Source organism: Rhinolophus sinicus, chromosome 7 (assembly GCF_057876585.1).
Source record: "Rhinolophus sinicus isolate RSI-liver-muscle chromosome 7, RSI-T2T, whole genome shotgun sequence".
Lineage (NCBI taxonomy): Eukaryota > Metazoa > Chordata > Mammalia > Chiroptera > Rhinolophidae > Rhinolophus > Rhinolophus sinicus.
In genome coordinates, this window is record NC_142507.1 from 46,253,869 (window position 1) to 46,270,638 (window position 16,770).

General features: G+C 39.3%; 1 protein-coding gene across 2 annotated transcripts in view; it reads right to left on the minus strand.

Moving 5' to 3' along the window:
• TRIM33 (tripartite motif containing 33) overlaps positions 1–16,770 on the minus strand; it is a 105,003-nt gene that overhangs the window by 43,825 nt on the left and 44,408 nt on the right. For both annotated transcript variants that reach the window (XM_019730364.3, XM_019730363.3), the window contains exons 2-4: positions 12,771–12,889; positions 12,204–12,348; positions 11,908–12,040 (exon numbers count right to left, since the gene is read on the minus strand). In XM_019730364.3, the coding sequence (XP_019585923.1) occupies positions 11,908–12,040; positions 12,204–12,348; positions 12,771–12,889 (397 nt within the window). The remainder of the gene's footprint in view (positions 1–11,907; positions 12,041–12,203; positions 12,349–12,770; positions 12,890–16,770) is intronic.

The window sequence follows — 16,770 nt, forward strand, 5'->3', positions numbered from 1 at the left end:
GTATCTGGGAGTGAGGATGGAGGATGAAATTGTTGCTATTTAATAAGACAGGAAACGGTGTGAATACATAGTATGCTGCCAGGCATCAGTACGGTCTACTTGAGGTATGTGGTCATGAACTGGGAATGAGACCAGCAGGTAACATTATGTAATTTTACTCCTGTGATATTCAGGTGCATAAGCACTAATAAAAAGGAAGTTGGGTTTAATCAGGACTGTGGTTTTGCCAAGCGAGTTCAATCAAGTGGGATATCGAAGTCAAGGCTAAATGCGACAGAGTGAAAACGATTAGCCATGAAATTAAACTGGAAAAGGGTTAAGTGAGAACCGAGGAATGAGGTAAAGAGAAAGGTTGTACAAGTATGATCAATGGATTAAAATTAAAGTCACTGTGTGATGAAAGTTGTGGAAGTCTGGTACTAAGCAGAATGAGCTGGAATGACAGATGTGGTCACAGAGAGGAATGCTTGAAACTTAATTATTGGAAATGGCAAAGTCTAGTGTTATGATCATGGGCGTGAGTGGCAATGTAAAGGATACAAACCATAGGAGGAAGTTCAAAGAACACAAAGACCAGGGTGTCTGAAGGGTCAAATCTGTGTGTATTAACATTGCCAGGAATTAAGACAACAGTCGTATATCACAGATTACCACTGAGTTAGTAACTAAACTCTTTAAGAAATGAAATGGAATGGAATGCCCGAAACGTTTTTATATGACACCAACAATGAAGGATGTGAGGAATGACATGAGATTAAAATTTGGAGATTTTTAGAAAAGGAAGAATAGTCTGAAAAATAGCACATAGAGAATCTACGTCACACCTCCAGGCTACATAGGATATCAAAGAAAAACCAGCCACCAGGTAAGAGAGGTGCAGGGGAAGCAGTGTCCTCGGCTTCTGTTTCCGTCACAGCAAAGACCGTACAGAAAAGGATCAAAGAAGAGGCTGAGGATACAGCAACCCTGCTGGTGACAAACCACAAATCCCAGAGAACAAAGTGGCAGAGAGAGACACAACTGTCACACACAGAGCCTTATGGGAATTAAAAGTATGGCAGATGAAGGGGAGACCTGGGAGCGTGGGGCTTTTCTTGGGTGACAAACAGAGATAAAAAGCATAATAATATTAGCCCTAGTAGATTTCAAGCAGATAATGATGGAGAGGGTGCAAATGTCGGTGGAAAAGCGGGGTGGGGCCTGTGGCATCCTCTTTTAATGTGTTAACAGAGAAGAAATTCTAGTTCCAGCAAGTCAACCACATCCTCCCCGCAGATAAGAAGAGTCAGAACGTGTGGTCTTAGTACGTGCAGATTTACTCGTGACCTTCATTTCAGAAGCAAACTCACCCCAAATATGTAGGTTGTCTCTTGCCCCATGCTGACAATTAACGGAGTGGAGACGTTCTGAGAAGGTGCCCTGAGTGTGAGGACCCTCTGCACCTGTCACGACGGGGACAGTTCTATGGGATGCCATCTACAATGACAGGTCTAAAGAGCTTCATCAGTTTTAGACAGTTACAAATTCAACACTTATACTACCACCTTCCCTACTTCTCCTATCACACCCAATCTAATTTTATCGTAAAATAGTCAGTGTTTACATTGCTATAAGATCTCAAGTTTAATACGGCCAAAACTTAACTACCAATTCCCTAACAAACCACATCTTCCACGGTCTTCCAACTTCTGTAAATTCAATTCTATCCTTCCAATTACTCTTAGTAATGTGAAAACCAGAAATATTGGTATTATTAATACCCATCTCATATAATCCATAAATCAGTACATCCATATATTACAACTTCAAGTAATACACCCAAATTAAAAATATAGAATTTGATCACATCTCACGATCTCCAACGTTAGCACTCTAGCCTAAGCCACTGTTACTTCTTGCCTAAATTATTGAAAACAGCCTAACTAATCTCCCGAGTCTGTCTCTGCCTCCCTCTAATCTCTCACCACAGCTAGCACGATCCCTTTCAAACAATTATCAGTCAAGTCATTCCACTGGTTCAAACTCTTGAGTGTCTTATTCAGAGTAAAAGCCAACATTCTTACAATGGCCTACAAAGCACTAAATAATTTGGCCCTTTCTGCCCACCCGACTCATCTGACACCAAATTTCGTGTTGTTCCTTCCACTTAGACCATGCAGTTCCTGGAAGATGTCAAGTATGCTAGTATCGCTGGCCCTTCGCACTTGCTTTAATCTCTACCTGAAACATGCCCCCCCCCTGCCAAATGTAAGCAGGGCTTGCTCCCATTCTTCCATCAGTCTCTATTCAAATCCCGTCTTATCACTGAAGCCTTTTGAAATAAAAACCTACACCCCCACGTGCTCACATGCCCTGTCCCGATTTCCCAGCTTGCTTTTCCTCTATGACAATTATCATGACATATTTACTCTTTGGAAATATACATGTCCTTGGGGACAATGAATTTGCCCTGATCACTGAAATATACCACACCTGGGCTCAGTAGGCATGCAAGTACCTGTTGAATAAACGACCATGGAAATACCGTCCAATGATAAGCCAAGGAATACAATAATTTTTTATAGAACTATTGTTTATTGGAATAAATGCCCTTTGTTCTCATTTGCTTCGTTTTCAATGTACCGATCCCTAATATTTCTCATGTTCCATCAGATATGCAAAAAGCCTGTCAATACTATTTTTCAAATCATCTAATGTAACAAATTTAACAGAAGTGGTTTCATTTTTTTCCTGGAGGCATCCTTCATAGGGTCCTCAGTCCTCATGCTTCAGTCTGAACTAGCTACTGCACAGCTGTCGTTCTGGGCATTCCCAACCCCTTCTCGGTTGACTAATTTTTGTAGATCACATTCTCTAACTCTCCAGAAACAGGTGCACTGAGAGGCAGTTTCTGCACCCTTGCACACTGAAAAATTTCTACATCTTACTCTCACACTGATTAATAGTTCAGCTACAGAATTCTAAGATGAAAATCTTTCCCTCTCACCCCCCAAATTTGAAGTCACTGTTCCAGCATCTTCTATCCCCTGGTATCGCTATCTAAAGTCCATTTTATTGCAGGCCACCTATTTTTGTTCTTTGGAAACTTTGTTGATCCTCCATTTTCAACCTTAATGTACTGTCATTTTATGATAATATATACCTTCATATGGGTCTTTTTTACAATTAGTGTACTGGGCACTAAACCGGTCATTTCAGACTGGCAACTCTAGGTTCTTAGGTGAATTTCTTATATTATCTATTTGATAATTTCTTTTCTTTTTCTCTAATTCATACTGATTGGCTGCTGGATCTCGTTATTTTATCTTTTAGTTTTCTCTTTTTGCTCTATTTTCTAGGAGACTTACTGGAATTTACCTACCAAACCTATTTTCTTATTTCAGCTATCATACTTCCAAAAGTGTTTTCTTATTTTAATTCCTTCTTTTTCAGAGATTCTGTCATTCTTCTGTAACCAATAACAGCTTGTCATATCTTACTTTACATTTGTTTTTGTTCCTACATTACCTTTGCCTCAGTGTACCTTGGTCTCTTTCATGTGGGTGGCCATGTCAATTAGAAATGAGTACAGCTGGACTAACTAATGTGACTCATAGAACAAGACCAAACACAGCTGATGGTATTAGTTCAACAGTTCACCAACATCAGAGCTAGGACCTCTGAGACGATCCTGGCTTTACCTCATGAGCGTATACTAACACCACAGTTCCAGACGTCACACCCAAATTCAAGGAAGGACAAAGCCAGAAAAAGGCCGACACCGTAACATTTGTCCTTTTTATCAGGAAGGCGAGAGCTTTCTGAAAGCTACCCACAAAGCAGAATTCCGCTTACATTTTATGGGCACAAACTGTGTACCAGAGCTACCCTAAGCCAGAAATGCTGAGAAAGGAAATACTCAGCTTTTCCAGTCTCTATATTTGACACCAGACAAGAAAGATGGGAGTCGAGAATTCTCCACATATCTCACAATATACGGTATATGACAGTGGTTCTTCACAAATGTCAGATGATCCCTCTATCCATTCATATTTAAATATATTTAAAAACTGCTTAGAATCATGTGAAAGAGAGCAGAATTTATAAAATGGTGGGCTTCCCTGTAAGGCAATCTTTTAAATTAGAAATGAACCCCAAATTTAGAGGCTCTTCTGATCATTCCCTTTCTCCAGAGAGTGAAAGGCCTCTAATTTCAGAAGGAGGGATAGAGAGAAATAGTGAAATGGAAAAGTGTCACTACTGGCAAAATGGAAGCAAGTTGGGAAGTAAAGATCCCAAATTTAGTGTGCAGATTTATACTTAATTTCCCCGATTTCAACCAAGTCCCTCATCCCCACCCTCCATCTAGACCTAATATCCCCAAGTCCAGAGCCTTTGATTTTATTTATTCAAAGAATAAGCCAATCTTTTGTGACACCTATTACTTCCAGATCCTGAGCCATAATACGTTTCTAGGAAATAAATCAAGTGGCTTCCTTTATATCTCATTTGCATGCCCATGAGTTGTGTGTGGTTCATTCAACTCAACTAGGTCAAGTGTCAGATTCACTAAATATTCAATCTATTTCCCTGTTTTGAAAAATTAACTGAAATCTCCATTGGTGTCTTTTCTCTCATTCTTGTTCTTTGTAAGTCTATACTTTTTTTTTATTCATTTACTGTGAATAGAATTATTAGAGGGAGGAAGGAAAACCCCATGGTTTAACTAGAAACCATGTAATACACAAGATTTCACTTCTATAGCTGCTTTCCTTTTTGAGAATTCACAAAACCATAAAGAAAACCAGAGACTTCAGTAAGTGCTTACAAGGGAAAAAAATGTGCAGGTCACAATTTTAGTAATAATAAACTGCTTTTGAGCACTTACTGTGTTAAGCACTTTATAGGTACAATTCACATTAAATCCTCATCAAGTTGATACAACTTTGAAAACTTGGTACATTTTCTTCATTTAAAAGATACATACATAAAGAGTTCATCTTTACTGCTATACTGTATGATCTCTTAAGGGGAGAACCCAAAAATACAATTATAGACCTCTATTAAGAAAAAATGATTACGAAATCAGGCTAAATTTTCATCAGAGGAAAATGCACATATTTTTGATAAACTAAAGCGTCAATATAAGAATCTGAGAAAAGTACAACAAAATCGAACTAAAGAAAGAATAAAAATAAAAGAGAAGTGTAATTAGAACACTTAAAAGAATAGACTAAATGACTTCAAGAACTGGATAAAAAATAACCAATCAAAGATTAAAATCTATGGTCATGCTAATTAAGAATAAAGAAAAAACTCTGCTATACTACCTTACAAACTAGAAAGAGACAACCATAGATTTTTGCAAAATCTTAATCCTGTTTAATTCTAGTCAAGTATGTTTTTAAAATCTCAACTAAAAAAAGAAGTTTCTAAGAAAATATCACAATTGACTCAAGAAGAGGTAAGACGTCCAACCCAATCAATAAGCATGGCAGAAATTAAGCCCCTTGAAGAACTAACCCTAAAAATAGCCTTAAGTCGGGCCGGCCAGGTGGCTCAGGTGGTTAGAGCTCCATGCTCCTAACGCCGAAGGCTGCCGGTTCGATTTCCACATGAGCCAGTGGGCTCTCAACCACAAGGTTGTCAGTTCAACTACTCGAGTCCCGCAAGGGATGGTGGGCAGCGCCCCCTGCAACTAGCAACGGCAACTGGACCTGGAGCTGAGCTGTGCCCTCCACAACTAAGATTGAAAGGACAACAACTTGACTTGGGGAAAAAAGTCCTGGAAGTACACACTGTTCCCCAATAAAGTCCTGTTCCCCTTCCCCAATTAAAAAAGAAAAGAACTGCACCTCTAATAAAATATTACTTCGAAAAAATAAAAAATAAAAAAAATAGCCTTAAGTCCATACAGGGAAAAGGGATGGGAAAGGTGGAATAGAAAGTGTCAGTGAAGATAACACACAGAAGTGAACAGGTTTTAAGGTTCAATTGTTCTCCTGACAGATAAGGAAGGTGTTCTGTTAAGTAAACAAATAACATTTGTAAAGATAGAGTAATTTAAAACACAGGGTTTCCTACCACAAAAATGCAAGAAGGAGATAACAGATCTGTAATAAAGAGTTTAGTAGGCAATAACAGATCGTGTAATAAAGAGTTTAACGTCTGGCCTTTGCCCTCAGTTATTAGGAGGGCATTTCTAAGCCTGAGAAAATGATCTTTGTTTATCTGGGGCCTTGGGCCACATGCTAATTAGATGATTTATAGTAGGGGCTTCGGGTCACGGGGTATCAGCTCAACCTCAGGAGCTGGAGACAGGCCGGTCATATGGACAGTGAACCATATCTACATGACAAAGCCCCAATAAATATTCTGAACATCAAAGACCACGTGTGCCTCCTAGGCTGACAACAGTCCATGCATACTGTCACGTATCATTTGCTGGGAGAAAGAAGTTAACTACATCCAGAATTCCAGTGAGAAAAGACTACTGGAAGCTCCACATCTGGGGCTCTCCTATGCTCTGCCCCATGTGTCTTTCCCTTGGATGATTATGATCTGTATCCTTTCACCGTAATAAATGTAACCATCAGTCGTTAACAGCTTTCAATGAGTTCTAGCAAATTATCAAACCTGAGGGTAGTCTTGGGAAATCCTGAACTTGCAACTGATGTCACAAGTGAGGGTGGTTTTGGGACCCCCAAATTCTGCACTTGGTGTCAGAAGTGTGGTTCACTAGAATGACTGCGATTCACTGAAACACACGGTTTGGGAAGAGGTAGAAGGCAGGGGTGGGGTGGGTGTTTATGAACCTTTGATTCCTGACTACCTAGTCACTCATGGTATGTAACTGCAGCTGCAGTTACTACAGGCAATGGAATTTAGAAATCGCAGACCCAACTCCCTAGGATAAATAAGGAAATGCAAACCAATAAGAACCAAGCTAATTATACAATCCCTTGGTTATTGTTATCCATAGCAGCTAAATGAAGAGTGTGTTGGGACAGATCCTGACACTTGGCAAAGCTCAGATTTCAGCCTGTCTGACACAGCCAGCAGCCTCAGGGCCATTCCAAAGGGAAAAATTATGTTGAGTAAACAGACAGCACCTCTACAACCTGTGGTCACAAAAAGGCAGGTAGTCCAGGCTGAGGAACAACTAAACTAACGAAACCAGAAAGTACAGTGTGAAGGGTGTGTCTCATTTTGTGGACTGACACTGTCTGCTTCCTGAAGAAAAACCTTCGCTAAAACACTGTGAGGGTGACTACTTAAGGGCAGTGTCTTTGGTTTTGGATGCTTCGGAACAGAAGAGCGCTGTCTGAGCTGATGCAGGACCCACAGCTCACTACCGTACAACCGTAGATGGTTATACAAAATCCAGACCCCTGGCCGGTCATTCCCGAGAGCACAACTAGCCTGTTGGACTGGATAAAAGCCCCTGTGAAGCCTGTTTACCCTGCGACAGGTGATTGGCCTTCTCTGATAAATGCCAAGTGGAACTCCCCAGAAAAAGTAGCTGGTCTGCTTCTTATGCAAGCAATGCTGAATCGGCATTATAAAGATAATGATATTCATCTACTGACTGTGCTTCTTATTTAGGTCATAGTAAATACCGTCATTAAGGGGGACCCTTTTATATGGGTTCTCCCATGTAAACTTACTGCTGCAAAGTCTAGCAACAATCGAAGAAGCCTTATCAGATTTATTATCTCAGCTTCCCTTTATGGGCTTTACAAACACTAAGAAAATTAGAGTGGTTCATGAGAAAACAGGGAAAGACAAAGGGGAAAGTCATGGATGTATCTAGGCAGGATGGAAATCTTAAGATGGCTCCTGAAAAATGGGATGAATAAAGCAGATGTTGATAGGGTTGACAAAGGTCTTAATGCAGCACTGCTGAAGACTGGGTGGATCAATGGGAGTCACTGCTGCTCCCCTGCATTAAAGGGCCCTACACCAACTGTACTACACTGGAAATTTAAAAAGCTGAAGGCAAAGACGACCATAAGAAACCTGACCTTGAAATGCCTGGAGTGATTGCCCTATGGGTTAATCAAATTGAAGAGTGGAGAGAGGCAGGGTCTTCCGGCTCTACCCCCAGCTGGAGAACCAAGGCAATATGCCCTTGTGTGGGTCAAAGAGCCAGAGGGTGGATAAGAAACACTTCTGGGACTCCTTGACAGGGGAGCCCGATGCACTGTGATTCTAATACATGATGAAGTCCAGTGGGTGCTAAGGCCAAATTGGGAGGAGAGGCAATGCTTGACAGGACTAACGTGAAAGTTTGGGCGAAAATTGGAATATCTGAACTGACCTTATATGAAGTGTTTACATCACCTTTACATGCATATATTATTGGGATGGATATTATGTCTGACTGGCATTGTAAAACAGAATGCATATAAGTTCACCTAAGGCCAATCCTGATCAGACACGCTAATGGGAACTACTAGAACTGTCTGAACCCACAGAAGTTGTTAATTTGAGACAGTATAGGATATCTGGTGGACAAAAAGAGACGACCATGTTAATAACAGATTAGAAGCTGGAGTGCTGGTACCAATAAATTCTCTGTGCAAGAACCCTGTGTAGCCTGTGAAAAAAGCAGATGGCTCATCAAGACTAACAGGCTATTAATGCTTGAGTAAAGCAGTACCGCCATAGCATCAGCAGTGCCTGATACGGCTTCAACAGTACAAAACACACACAGCAGGCTACAGGGGAGTGGTGCTCAGTGATGGATCCTGCTCATGTTTTTTTTTCTCTGTCTCAGTCTCAAAATAGAGCCAAGAGCAATTTTCCTTCACATGGAAGGATCCCAATTTCCGTTTCCTGTATTGCCACAGGTGTATTTCAATTCCGCTTACTGGTATAATTTGGTTAGAAGGAACTGAGCCTTGAGGGAGGTCCTGAGGATAATAATACACTATACTGATGATATCGTGATAATATCAGAAACTAAAGATGAAGATAGGACTGGCTTAAATGCAATGGTGACCACGTGACCATCATAGGCTATTGATAAATCCAGCAAAGGCCCAAGAGAACCCCAAACTGGTGAAACTCTTAGGAATAACCTAGGCAGGAGCCACCCTTGACATTCCAAGGTGAAGAAAAATAAACTGCTTTTGCCACCTACCACTAGAACTAAACAAGAAGCCCAATATTTGGTTGGTATATTTGAATTATGAAACGCACGTACTTTCCATCTGATATTATTAGTATCAATCAATAGAACCCCCCAAAAGGCCGTATTTGAATGGGGGTCTGAACATAAAGGCAGGCCACGTCTGAATTGCAATCTGTCTCTCGATGCTTTGGGGCCCCTATGAGCCAAACTCAGACATTATTTTGGAAGTCTCAGCAACATGGCTTATGCAGACTGAAGTTTATGGCAAAAGCCTGTGAGTGCCACTCAGCAGCGACCACTGGGATTTGGACCAGAAAATTTCTGAATGCTGTGGTAAAATATATGCCATTTAAGAGAAAGTTACTGGCTTACTGTTATGTATTGAGACCAACTCTATGACTGAAGAACATAAAATAACCCTGATACCTAAAATACGCACAACATCTGGGGTGATGGAGGAACACGCTACTAAGGAAGGCAGTGCCCAGAAGAGTGCAATAGGAAATAGAAATGGTTGCGGCAAGACATGCAACGAGGAGCATGCACAGAGGTATTTCTGGGCAGGTGGCTAGCCTCTTTTCCCCTAAGTATGTCTTTGGAACCACCCAAGGAGCTGCTGAACCCGATGATGGCACATGTAGTGCCCTATGAACAGGTCTCTGTGAACCAACTAAGAGCTGCTTGGTTAAGAGCTACAGGTGAAGGTAAAACACTCTGTTCAGAAGGTTACCACCCTAATTGAACAAGGTGAAAGCAACTCCTATCAGTGAGCTGAACTGCATGCTGTTGTCCTCTGATGTTGGTTTTTACTGAACTCTGCAGTTGGTGTCAGAAGCGAGGGTGGTCTTGTGGACTGTTCCCTAACTTCGGATGATGAAGAGAAAGACTGGTAAGACTCAAAAACATACACTATATTGAATACTCGAAACTCTGACTGTGGAGGACCACTGAAGGGTGTTTAAAGCGGGGTGAGGGGTGGGGCAACTAGACTTGAGCAAAATAAATCCTGGCAGCAATGTGGACAGAATGAATTTAAGAAGGAAACCTCAAAGCAGGGTAACCAGTTATAAATGTGTTCTAGTAATATGTACCTAGGCTTTTAAGTCCAGTGACATGGGTTCTACAACAACCTATTCAGGAAAAACAAAGTGTGAACTAAAGAAAAGGGAGAAAACATTCAAGAAATAATTAGGACTTGGATATAAGTGGTAAAAAATAATGGTGCAAGAAGGGGAAGGATCGTGGCTAAAGTTTAAGGGAGAGGCGGTTGAAGGTATTCTTTCATGAGAAAAAGATGCTATCTTTCATTTTGTTTCTCACCATCAATTTAAAAAGCCATAAGAAATCTAGGATTTCTCAAAGATCTGACTGCAGCTTTGAGAAAGGTAATCTAATGTCTTATTGAGATTATTACAAGACAATCAATGGTAAGATCTGGCCCTGAGGTGAAGGTATCCACGAGATTCGTGACCTCAAATAAAACATTAACCAACTTTCAGGTAAGATGAAACATTCTAGAACAAATTATAAGATACATAAATTCAAAGTACCATTCCCAAACAAATGTTCTCTAGAACAGTGAGAGCTGCCTTGAAAAAGAACAAAGTGCATTACCTTTATGTGGTCAAATTTGAGAGATTCCATATACCGTATTTTATATACCACGTGGGACAAAACGAGTATATGAGCTAAAATAGATCTGGAGTCTGACCTCCTATGTTCAAATCCTGCCACTGCGACTTACAGCGAGACCTTGTACACATGACTAAAGCTTTCTGCGAGTGGACTCCCTCTCCTGTAAGAGTCATGGTGCCAGTACCAACAATTCATGGGTAGTTGGTATGAATCAAACAAACATGGCAGCATTCAGAAAAGTGCCTGGCATTAACTATGGATGAAATAATTGTTAGAAATGAGAATTAATGTATTCCCTCTTTAAGAGAAGTCTAAATAAATGCCAATGAATCTAACAAATTAAAAGCTCTAAGACATCTTACAGTTAAGTGTGGTTAATCCAACTTAACCTACCCTTTTTTGGCAGGAGAGTCATAAAACCTATTTCCATCAATTCAGCAGAACTGTTGTAAGAAAAACACTTTAGAAAATATTGTATGGGTAGGCAAGACCATTTTTTAATTGCAATAAATTGGTGTCATAGAAACTGGGAGATTTACTAGAGGATTTTGTTATACAAATGACTAGAAATTCCAGTGCATTTCCGGAACAGTTCAGACGTAACAGACGGGTGAACACTAATTAATAGTGAATACTATTAAACTCTGAGGGTAAAATGGGGTTGAAAAACTGAGCTATGTATTAGAGAATAACTCTGCTTACTCAGATTCTTATAAATCCCTAGTTTTTCTGCAAATCCTTTAACATGAAATTAGTACATTTATGCTTTAATATTTAAATGGGTATCAGTTAGCCATTCCCATACAAATATTACCTATTTAGATGACAGCCCATATACTAAATACCATAGTACACTTGAAAAAAAGTGTATTTCAACCAAAGGCAGAGCAAACAAAGAAATAACACATCTCCATTCTAGCAAACCCAAACCCATGTAATGATACATTTTTAACAAATATTCATATGACTATTATATATGATGTGGAAACTATTAAATAATTTATCAAAAACATATCTTGCTTTAAGAAATAAAATATACAAAACTGAGAATTAAAATGCTAACAAACAAAATTATGGAATAAATATTTGCTTTAGGAAGAATAATTTTATAAGAACTTTTTATAATATTTCTCGATAAGCAATTATGACTTCTGTACCTATGTTCTTTGTGTTCCAATAGCTGACAGTCTCTACATGTCAGTCTATCACATGTTTCACAGAAAAGTTTCAACTGTTCTTGTTTGTGTACAGGGCAGAAAACAGGGCGCTGACCAGACGCTCCAACAGACTCTGTAGTAAAATAAAACATATATTTTTAAACTAAACAAAATTTTTGTCTAACTTTCTAAATCTTATTGATATTGGTATCCAAAGCTTATAAAGAATATGTAGAAATGCTATAGGGGCAAAAGAGGGAGATTAATAGTAATCATTAAAGCTGCTTCTATCTTACCTGAGACATCTTCTTTCTTCCTGATCAAGTGATCTTTAGTGAATTTTACTCTTTGATGTGCTTCAATACATGTCTTACATAGCCACTCTCCACATTCTACACAAAAGCCAACTGCACTTGCATTGTCTTCACAACTAGTACATACCTAAAAGAGGAAATAAATACTAATCTACATTAAATTTACAAAATGTAGAGCCACAAAATAAAAAGGTGAAAACATTCTAATTTGCTCTCAAACATACTAATACATTGTTACCTAGGATAAAATTATTTTGTTGTCCATTTATCTTCAGCGAAATCCTTTTCGTTCCAGATCAAGCATTCATGTGGGTAAAAATATAAGTCTCGGAACACAAAATCTATACAAAACTTGAATTTTTAAGTAATGATTTTTTGTCTCATTTAGCCAGGTCTGAGGGTGTAGAATAAAGATATCCTTTATTTTCAAGTTGAAAGATGGAACTATAGCAGAACTACCCTAATTTATGTAACAATCCAAACATGTCTTTCTCATAAGTTACATTTTGATATCAAGGTAGGAATACAAAGAAAAATCGAGAAGCATACCTGTTCTGATTTCTCATCAGAACTGCTAGGAGCTTCAGATGTATCTTTCACAAAATAATTATCCACAAGGTCTATCTGTCTGCATTCTTGGCGGCATACTGGACACCGTATTACACCAACTACAACATAAAATGACAACATTAAGAAATAGTCTTCAGGAAAAAGTTACGGAAATTGTGCATGATGCCCAAATGGAAACTACTCATTCAATATGGCAGACAAGACCAAAGAAATAAGCATTAAGAGCTGAGTAAAACAGGGTGGTGAACACACAATGGGATTTATAGATGATGTAATACAGAATTGTACACCTGAAATCTATGTAATTTTACTAACAACTGTCACCCCAATAAATTTAAAAAATAAATTAAAAAAAAAAAAAAGAGCTGAGTAAAATAATCCACTGAGTTATTGCATTTGGGAAAAAGGATACCCTACTTAGGAAGAGAAAACAAACATTAATGTGAGAAAAAAAAATTAGTGCTTCTTTATTACAGTATGTGGTTTGCTGAATAACGGCCCCAAAAGGCATCCAGGTCCTACTCCTTGGAAAACCTGTCAGTGTCACTTTATACAGCAAAGGGGACTTTGCCGATGTGATTAGATTAAGGCTTGCGATGGGAGTGCTGTCTGAGATTATTTGATGGGCCCTAAATGTCATCACAAGTGATCTTATAAACGGGAGGCAGAGGAAGATTAGATTACAAAAGAGGAAAAAGCAACGAATAATGAAAGCTTTGGAGATAGCGTCCCAAGACAAGAAATACAGGTGGCCACATCAGCTGAAAAAGACAAGGAAAAAGATTCTCTCCTCAGAGCCACCAAAGAGCCAGACACGCTGACACTTTTACTCTAACCCAGTAAAACTTTAGCGTCCAGAACAATAGGAGAGTAAAATGTGTTGTGTCAAGGCATTGAATTTATGGCAATTTTGTTACAGCAGCAATAGAAATACACAATCTCTCATCTTATCAATTCTGACTTGGTTCAGAGCTACTTGAATTCATGCTAGTGTTCTGGCATCTATAAAAATAAATAAACTTGCTGGGGTAACATATGGAAGTTAAAGTTAAGAGCGAAAAAACAGCACCAGTCAACACAACAAACTGATTACTATGTGTCAGCCAAAAAATTGAGGCTATCGCAAAAATAACAGAATCCTTGCTTTCAAGAAAGGGTTCAAGACCAGTACGTAATTTTTACCTTTTATACCATGCACAACTACAGGAAGCACCACACACAGACTAACACGTTAACAAGTCCCCAACAGTTGTGAGGACACAAACGACAGAACCTTATATAGTAATTCCAATGGAAAATGAACTTAAATCAAACGTCATTCTAAAAGGTGGAATATCAGGCTCCCAGTAGACACAGATACATTCAAATTCAAATTTATAATTATATATTTGAAAACAAAATACTGTTTTTATAATAAAAACGCGTACAAAGATCTTGCTCAAAGGCAATACGTAAGAAAAAGTTTTCAAATTAAAGGAACAAACAGTAAGGTGAGGAGAATGGGGAAGAAGAATATAAATAGTTTTACATTTGAGATGGCATAAATTAAAAACCTTTCAAGAAACAGTACAACTACAAAGGAGATAGTGTAAATAATTGTATGATATAAAAATATGTGAGCAACTAACTTCTTACAGTGAATCAGGTAAGTTTTCACTGAAGTGGTGACACTTACATACAGTCTTGAAGAATTAACATCCATTTACTAGTATGCAAGAAAGGGTTGACATGGCTGGCCTAAGTTCCTCAAACCCCACACAGTTCTAATGAAAGCTGTCTTCAATATTGGTATTTGGCTCCTGGGAGGTGACCTCTGAACTCCTAGAATATTATGCCTGATGAGTGTTTCTGTAAGCCTGAGGCCTTGGGCCACGCTGTCTGTATTCCGTTTGACCTCTGGGAGGTGTTTGGAATCCAAGTAGAGGTGTCAGTTCTGTGGAGGCTGCAGCCCTATGTGACTGATGGCCTTCAATAAAAGCCTAGACACAGAGGCTCAGGTGAACTCCCCTGGTTAGCAACGCTCCCGCGTACTGCCACGCAGTTGCTGCGCAAGTCTGCGGAAAGGAGACCTGGAAGCTTGTACCTGCTTCCTCCTGAGCTTCACACCACGCACCTTTTCTCTTTGTTAATTTTAATCTGTATCCTTTCACTGTAATGAAACACAACCATGGGTATAATAGTTTTTCTGAATTCTGTGAGCCCTTCCAGCCAATCATTAAGCCTAAGGGTGGTCTTGGGGACCCCCAACTAAACTACGAAAGGAAAAAAACAGTATGCAAACCAAGAACAGCCTGTGCAAAGTTCACAAATGGAAAGAATAAGAGGCTATAAAGTGATAAAAATATAATTACACACACACACACACACACACACAGACACACTGAAGTTAATAAGAAAAGTCCAACACAAATTAAGGAATATTTTTGTTGAAGGAGCAAAAGATGGAGACATTCTGTTCTGAGCAAGAAAAAAATATTCAATATTATAAAAGTATCCATTATTCCTATATAAATGAGTGATTTGACGCAAGCCACACCAGGTGTTTCAGATTTTTTTGAACTCAATAAGCTGATTCTCAGATTCTTAAAATTTCTCCTTCAATCTGGCAAGCTAACATCACAGCTTATGACAACACAAATTCATCTTTTTCTCATTCCAAACCCCCATCAAAATAACATTAAGGAATTTAGAAGATAAACACAATACCCAAAAAGTTAAGGTGGAGGAAGAGGTATGGCACACAAATCAGTATTCAAGCAATATCAAGAAATGTAGATACAAAAGGATGTCTGAACATTGCAGAAGAAACCCAACCCAGAGTACAAGTGGGTGATACATTTGAGAAAGACTCTTTACTTGCCATAAAGATTTCTCAGAAGCTTGGAATTCTGAAACCTGAGACACAAAGGAATAGTCAAATCTAGACATCAGCAAATCCCAATCCAATGCTGACTACTTACGTCAGATGGATGACCCAGCAGCCAAGCTGTCTTACCACCATGACAAAAAGAGTTGAAGCTTCTTAGGGATCTTTTTGCTATTTGTTTTTGTATTCTCAATAGATTTAAAATTTACACAAATGTGTGCTTTGAGAATGAGCGCCATTTCCCACTGAAGTTTGAGTGAGCGTGCCCTTGCAATGAGTGCAGATCAGGTGAGTGTGATCTCTCAGTGCTAGTTGTCATGGTGAGTTTTGATCATTATACAAAACTGAAACCCAAACTTCAAGGCCAAAGCTACTCACCAGTTTTATTCATGATGTCCCTAGAGCCCCATTCACGCCTATTAGATTAATCTATTGTACACGCCAATTTACTAAATGGTGTTATTATGGGGAAGGGCAGGGGTTGAGGGGAACTCTTTTTTAAAAGACCAAAATACACAAGTCTACAAACTAATTTACTTGTATCTCCACAGTGTTATGTTAAGTGGAATTTAATTTCAGTAACTTGAATGGTGGACTTCCATTCAAGACGGACGACTAAGCAGATGTGGAAAGCACCTAACCCCAACTCAAACACAGAAATGGCTAAAACAGAACAAATTAAAGTGTAGTTTGAAAAATATATGTGAGTCTTCATCCAAGGCAGCAAAATTTTGAAGTGCCAGAAACAAAGAGGGAAGTCAAAGTCCAAATGGTGAGGCGCTGACGTTAAGTGGCCACAGGAGTTACCAGCACCGACTCTCGGGGACAGAAAAGAAGACAAAGGTTAAAAGGTGAGACTCAACTTCCTCAATAGAGCCAAGGGCAGGCTTTAGGTGCCCTACCCCCTAAGATCCTTGCAATCCCTGGAGTCACCCACAAGAAGGCAGAATACCAAATAAGCTGTGTCCATAGGTACTGGAGCCAAAGTTTGTACCATGTGCTCAGTCCACAGAAAGGCCAAGCCCAGAAACTAGTAAGAAGTTTGCTGGGGAGCTTGACAGTGGGTCAATGTGTGGAGACTCACAGACCGGCAAAGCACACACAGAGAGCAAG